The sequence below is a fragment of the Hyaena hyaena genome, unplaced genomic scaffold, assembly GCF_003009895.1.
Source record: "Hyaena hyaena isolate Hyena2069 unplaced genomic scaffold, ASM300989v1 scaffold_124, whole genome shotgun sequence".
Classification (NCBI taxonomy): Eukaryota; Metazoa; Chordata; class Mammalia; order Carnivora; family Hyaenidae; genus Hyaena; species Hyaena hyaena.
In genome coordinates, this window is record NW_024080755.1 from 323,935 (window position 1) to 331,744 (window position 7,810).

Here is a 7,810-nt window from a genome sequence, read left to right on the forward strand (position 1 = left end):
GTATGATGGGAAGAAAGATCGCTACCATTCTATTTGAAAAGATAATGTATTCAGAGGAAGCCTGAAGTACATTGTAGAGTAGCCTCCACAGTACCCTGTAACTCTCCATTCAGCTTTCCACTTACTCTTTAAAAATATTCATTACAAGGCTTTATGCTTGTGTAAACATCTAGTGCTCAAAAATTAATAACCTGTTTTATCTTTCCTATGTAAGTATTCCTTCAGGATTCCTATTTACTATTAAATTCATAAAAGTTCAAAACACAATAAAGTTCACATATATAGAATATTATTTCCTTTTCCATCCCTACAATTATTATGTTTTTCTTCCCTAACTATGTGTAAGTTATAAGGTATAATAATATAATAGGCACCTGTGAACTAAACCAGACCTTGCATTTAGCCATGGCTCCTCCTTTATACCATACCCTCCTTACTCCACATGTAATTGCTGTCCTACACTGTTTCATTTGAGTGTGCGTGTATGTGTGTAATATGGCATTTAGTCCATTTTCTTACATATAATTTTCTTTGTTACCTTATGATTTATTTAAATTTATGCCATATGTTTATATATGTGTCTGCATATTGGTTCTTTTGGTTTATTTTTGAGTTATGTAAAAATGGTATGATACTGTTTTTATTCAACGTAGTTTCTAAAACTCACCCACGTTGTTGAGTGTAGATATGTGAGTATCTCACAACTTTCTTTTCTCTTTTTAATGCACATTTGGGTTGTTTCCAGTTTTCTGTTTTCACAAACAGTGCTCCGGTGATTATCCTGATGCACATGTGTAAGAGTTTAAGTTATATACCTGGTGGAATTGCTGCATATAAGGCATATGAATGTTGAACTTTACATGATAACAACAAACTATTTTTCCAAAGTGATTAAAATGGTTTATATTTCCATTAGCACATTCTAAAATCTCCCCCGATCTCCATCTTCTTCAATACTTTATTTTCAGACTTAATAACTTTTGCCAATCTCATGGATAGAAGATGGTATTTTGTGGTCTAAATCTGCATTGACCTAACTATCTATGTGATTGAGCTTCTTTTCATCCATCAATAGACCATGTGTTTTCTTTTCTGTAAAACACTTCATAATTATTTTGCTACTGGATTTTGGGGTACTTGTCTTTTACTGACTTCTAGAAGATTTTCATTTTTAGATTTTTTAATAATTCTTGATTTTGTCTGTTACATGCTGACGGTATCTCCTCCCAACTTATGAAGCTTTTTGTTTCGGTTTCGGTTTTTTTGGAGTTCTTTACACTGTTGTGCTTTACTGGAGTTCCTACTTTTACTGTGGTTTAAATTATCAGTCATTTTTGTTGTGGTTAGCATTGGGGTATCTTGTTCAACGACTCTTTCCCTAACTAAGATCAGCAGGATATTGTCCTATATTTTTTCCTAACAATTTGTAAGGTTTGCCTTTCACATTTAAGTCTCTAGTTTATATGAAATTGATTTTGTCTATGTGTGCAACAAGACCCATGTTTATTGCACACGGATAACTAATTGTGCCAGCCGCATTTATTGAATGATTTCTTCTTCCTCTGGTGGTCTACAATGTCATGTCTTTTATTAAAAATAATAATATAACATGGATATTATTATATTATATAACATGGATATTTCATATTATACTTTATCTCCTGTTTCATGGCTCAGTTTGTTGATTTCTGTGTAAAACTGTCTTAATTACTACTAAATGCATACTATCCCATTTTAACTATTTAATTACTTTATAAGGAATCATGATACAAAGTAGGACACTCCCTTTGTCTTTTTTGATCTTTATCAGGAGTATGTTGGCTATACTTGGCCCTTTACTTTTTATGGACATTTCTTTTTTTTTATGTTTTAATTTTATTATTTATTTTGAGAGAGAGTGTGCATGCATGAGTGGGGGAGGGGTAAAGAGAGAGGGAGAGAAAGAATTCCATCCAGCCAGGCTCTGTGTTGAGAGTGTGAAGCCTGACATAGGGCTTGTCTCCACAAACCTTGATATCATGACCTGAGGTGAAATCAAGAGTAGGATTCTAAGGGGCTCCTAGATGGTTCATTCAATTAGGCGTCCCGTCGGCTCAGGTCATGATGATCTCACAGCTCCTGAGATCTAGTCCTGCCTTGTGTGGTATTCTTTCTCTCTCTCTTTCTCTCTCTCCCTCCCCTGCTTGCCTCTTTTCTCTCAAAGTAAATAAAAACTTAAAAAAAAAAGAGTAGGAGGTTTAATATACAGGTTTAAGGATATATAGGGGCACTGAGCTACCCAGCCGAAGTGCCCCTATATACAGTTCTGAATCAGCTTATCATATCCATGAAAATCTGTTGTGATTTGGTTACAATTCCACTTATTATCATAGTTACTTTTGAGAGACTTTAAATCTTTATTAAACTGAGACTTCATGTCTATGAACCTTGGCTATCTAAATTAGTTTTTTAAATATATTTTTGTAAAACTTTATAATTTTCTGTTTATTGATCTTGCACATCTTGGGTAAGTTTTAATTTTAGGTACCTTGCAGTTTTAGGTGCTGTTGAAAATAGTGTGTTTATTTTAAATGACATGTTCTAATTGTTTATTGCTGGTACATGGAGCTATAACAGATTTTTGTATTTTGACTTTATGACCACTATCTTCACTAAGCTCTATTTCTTAAGAGAATTATTTTAGAAGCTTTAAAGCACATACAAAGGTAAAAAAATATATATAATGAATCTTACATACTCATCACTCAGCATTAACATTTATCAATTTATGGCCAGTCTTGTTTCACCTATGTCTCCACTTGTTTTTCTTCTGTATTGCTTGAAGCAAATCATACATCTCATATAATTATATAATTATCTTATTATGTTTCTTAAAAATAACTTTTAAAAAACATAACTAGAGTCCATTCTTACGCGTGAAATAATTAATAGCAATTGAACAAATAATAATTAACTGATATCAAATATCTAGTCAGTATTCACACTTAAAATTTGTAGGTGTCAGTTTTTTGTTTGTCTGAATTAAGATCCAGATAAGGTCTGCATATGACAATGAGCTGACAGTGTCTTTTAAATCTCTTTTAATCTTGAAGCTTCTCCTTTTTTCTTTTTTTTTTTTAACTTGTAATTTATTTGTTGAGGAAATTAAGACTTAAAATTTTTTTAACATTTATTTATTTTTGAGAGATAGAGACAGAGCATGGGGAGTGGAAGGGCTGAAAGAGGGAGACACAGAATCCAAAGCAGTCTCCAGGCTCTGAGCTGTCAGAACCCAACATGGGGCTTCAATTGAACCCATGAGCCATGAGATCATGACCTGAGCCAAAGTTGGGCACTTATCTGACTGAGCTACCCAGGCGCCCTAAGGAAATTCAATTTTTTATCCTGTAGGGTTTCCCACAGTTTGGATGTAGTTGATTTTATTCCCATTGTAAGGTTGAACATGTTTCTTTGACCTAATATATTTTTTGGAAATTGGTAATTGGATCTATAAGCTTGATCAAATTTAGGTTGAAATTTTTTGGCAAAGCTATATCATAGATGGTAGTGTTTTTCCATCAGGAAGCTTTGTGCCTGTTGTTTTTTCGGTGTTAGTGGCCACCAATGCTCAGTTTCTCAATAATTTACAATGAGTGTTTATTTCTTAATCACACTAGCTGTTCATTGGGAGTTAGCCACACTTCTCCTCATCTTCATTCTGCAACCAAATGTGAAGGAGCAGCCCCTGTGGCAGATGGTCATATCTTTGTCAATACTTGTTGCTTGTTTTATGTTTCAGCTTTTCTGATATGTGTGTAATAGCATTTCATTGTGTTTTTCTTTTGTATTTCCTTGATAACTAATAAAGTTGAGCACCTTTTCATATCTTTGCTAACCATTGTATATCTTCTTTTGTGAATAATCTGGTAGAGGTATGTGTATAGGTGTGTGTGTGTGTGTATATGCACTTGTATGCCCATTTTCCATTGTGTTGTCTTTTTCTTATTGACTTGTAGTTCTTCATATATTATGGACACACTCTATTGTTTATTGTGTCTTCTAACTTTTACTTGCCTTCTTGGGTGCTGGGTGATCTCTGATTGTGAGCTTATGGTTTCCTCCTAATCTGTGGGTGGCCTGTAGATCTAAATATGTTAAACTTTCCTTGAAAGAAGATTTTCTGTTGCTTTCTCTAGTGTACAGGGAATGCCACTGGCTTAGGACCCCTTCAGACATACCTTAAGGGCTGGAATTTAGCAGAGGTTCAAGCTGATCTATTCCCTTCACCTCGGGGCTGCCCAACTGGGTTAGGTTTGGGAGATCAGTATTCCTCTTGTTATCTAACCTCAGGTCAGCCTCACCTGCCCAGCCGCCCTAATTCTCTACCTCCCCAACTGCCGTTCATGTCTTTTGCTTATGCTAAAATCCTAATGCTAAAAATAGAAGACTATTTTTCACTATTTTTTACATTAAATATAGACATAAATTATTTTTTAATTTCAGAATATTCTAAGGATTACAGGCTTAATTGAAAGAAAGAAGTATTGATATTGCTTTCCTACTCTAAAATTAAAATATATTTTAATTACATATGTGTACCATAAAGTTAATGTTTGATTTTAGGGCAAGAGGAAATCTCTGAGGTCATTTTTTTCTGTAATTAAAATTTTTCAGGTGAGATTCAGAGAGGCTAAATGAGTTAGCCAAGGTTATTCAGCTTGTTAGTGGCCAGAGCTAAAATAGAGCTCTTCAGACAGTACTATATTTTTCCCACTGAACCATGATGCTCTTTTAACTAACCCAAAATTGTCTACTATTTGTTTAGTCTGCCTTTTTCTTTATGGAAGTTTTTTTTTCTTCTTCAACATTTTATATAGTCTTTATAGAATTATAGAGAATTAAAATTTCTTTCCAAACTCTTTAGTGTTAAACTCAAATCTGCCACTATCCATAATAATCAAAAATTATTGTAAAAGTTTATTGCTGAACTCATAGAGCGAATTTTCCCTTTAAAACAGACTTAAGAAAGAATTAGAACTTTATAAGGAAGATGACATGCAAAGTGCTTATGAAGCTCTCCAAACAGAAATAGAATTTCTGGAGTTGGTAAGCCACCAATGATTCTTTAACTTCTGTTCAGCTTCACTGTACCTACTGGCGAGAATGGTTTTGCTGGGAGACATACCATCAAACTAGCGGTTTGCCCTTCACACGGATCTTCACTAGCTCCAAGAAATGAAACTGCACCAATGAACCAAACTAAAGTCAGGATATAAATCAGCGAAGTGTTTTGAATTCCTGGAGAGTTAGGTGCTACATAAAACAAGTTCTACTCAAAGAAAATATGTACAATTTCAAACCAAGTTTAAAAAAATTCAAACCTGACCTCACAACATTCCCTTGACTGAAACAGTTGTCACAGGATTAATGCACTGAAGGGGTTTAACTATCATAATGCTTAAAAGCTTTTTGTTTTTGATAGGCAGAAATTATACTTGTATTATATTTGGTCCTAAAACTTTCTTATTGCAGATTTTTATGATCTCAGGAACTTTGGATTCAATTATTGGAAATTTATTTTCTGATTGTGTGGGAGCACTTTAAATTGCTTTTAACCTCTTACTTTGGTTGTTTATAAAATGAATTCAGTATTTGCCACGCTCTATTTTAATGGAAGACATATATAGCTAGCTTTAAGATATGTTAAAATGTCATTTTAATTTATTACATTACATTTTGTTTCATATTCATTTTCTGTAAACATTTCTTTTAAAAATGTTAGGATTTATGTATTTTTATAAAAATTTTCAAAAATAAAATTTAGAAATCCCATTTATTGTTGTGCTAAATTTACATAAACTTTAATGGAATTCCTTCATTAAGAATTTCATTTTCCTCATGAAAAATTATTATATTTTTCTTTTCAGACATTGGCACAGAAAGACCTTCAGGAAAACAAATAACTAGAGGAGAATTGACCGAAGCTATCCAAGGTTTGATCACAGCACCTTAGAATCGAATCTTGTGACAGATACATGAACAATTCCCGTTATAACAGATTTTTGTGAAAAAATGTGAGGTCCAGAACCTTCAAAGTTGTTGATATCTAGAATTGGTATGTTAGCATTTTAAAAATGTAATTTCTTGTCTTGTTACTTCCTGGAATTTTAAAGCTTCTTACAGGGTTTGATTTTGTTTCTAAAGGAAGAGGAAAGGACAGGTAGATCTTGTGCACTCCGCTTCTTGTCTCCCGTGACCTGTAAGCTGATCTGTACTCTGTGAAGTTGTTAGTTCTCTGTTGCAGTTTACCTTGGGTCCGGTCAAACACTGCTGGGGGGGTGGGGGGGGTGTGGAGAAACGATCAGATTATTGATCCAATTTTGTCGGTGCCATTTCCCCCAACAAAGATGCTCACTTTCATTTTAATTCTTCTCTAATGGTAAGATGTCTGTTGACAGAGGTCCTCTGAGGCCTTTCATCTGCAAAAGCCAGTTTTCTTCCTTTTTCTCTAGATACTTATGTAGAGTTTTACGTCCGGGGCGCCCGCGGTCGTTTTCCAGCGCTTGTGTCTGCCGGTTTTCTTCCCGATGCTGGTGTTGGTGAGAATGAAATAAGCCCCCCACCGGGGGATATGCCTGATCTCCTTATGGCCGTCAGGATTCATTTCGCTGGTGGACTGAAACATGGCAATTAAAACTCGCATTTGGATCGAATTTGGCATTTCCACCAAATTTGCAACATCGTGTAGCTTCCTGCAGTTAGCAATCCCTTCTAGGAAGGTGTTTTTCACTAGTTTCTAAAAAAAAGTGTATGGAAACTTGAATGAAACCCCACCTAAATTGCAGTGGGTCGGGGAGGGGAACAAAGCCTATCTGGATTTTGCAATGTATCTATTGCAAAGTCCGGAGTGCAAATATTAGAATCATGGTTTCTTTTGTGGCTGTAGCTGAATTAGTCAACATCAAATATGAGATGTTTACAAATGTGTTCTACGGATGGTGAGGTGGACTAGTTTCAGGGCAAGTCCTATTTTGGTATAGTTTTCTGTGTATGTTGGTTTGCACTCTTTTTTTTTTTTTTTTTTTAATTAGTAAAGTTAAAACTCTCCTTTGAGGGGCTCCTTCCTGGGTGGCTCAGTCGGTTAAGCGTCCGACTTCAGCTCAGGTCATGATCTCACGGTTCATGGGTTCCAGCCCCATTGGGCTCTGTGCTGATAGCCAGCTCAGAGCCTGGAGCCTGTTTTGGATTCTGTATCACCCTCTCTCTCTCTGAGCCCTCCCCTCCTCACGCTGTCTCTCTCCCTCTCTCAGAAATAAATAAAACATTAAAAAAAATTTTTTTTAAACTCTCCTTTGAGATGTGTAGCAATTGCCATCTGTTTAAATAATTTGCATTTTTAGAAGTGATTTCTTATTTTGATTCCTTAAATATTTGATAGTAAATTATTTTTGCTTAAGAAGAAAAAATAATGGTACCAGGGAATTACTTCCTATTTTATATGCAAATATAGAGTGGGAAATGGTTATTGGGATTAGTCATGACTTCAGTTTTGTCTTATTTCATCCATTTATCTATCTAAATTCTAAGTCTCATGAATATCTACTTATTAAATGTGTATTCTATTATTAATATGCAGATTGAGCTTACACATAAAGCCTTTTACACTTACCAATAATTTTTGTTCAGTATTGGCTTTGTAGCTAAATATTAATGTAAACTACAGATCTGCCACTCATTTGCATAACTAACACACAATGACATATATGCAGAATAAGCTCTTACTGATGCAAATATCTTTTATACGTGTATCATCTAGAATATCAAGATTAAA

The 7,810-nt window shown here is 34.5% G+C and overlaps 1 protein-coding gene across 1 annotated transcript in view; it reads left to right on the forward strand.

The window, feature by feature from the left end:
* CCDC172 (coiled-coil domain containing 172) overlaps positions 1–7,124 on the forward strand; it is a 58,114-nt gene extending 50,990 nt beyond the window's left edge. The window contains exons 8-9 of the mRNA XM_039237346.1: positions 4,998–5,085; positions 5,907–7,124. Of these exons, the coding sequence (XP_039093277.1) occupies positions 4,998–5,085; positions 5,907–5,942 (124 nt within the window). The 3' untranslated portion in view covers positions 5,943–7,124. The remainder of the gene's footprint in view (positions 1–4,997; positions 5,086–5,906) is intronic.
* Positions 7,125–7,810: the final 686 nt, after the last annotated feature.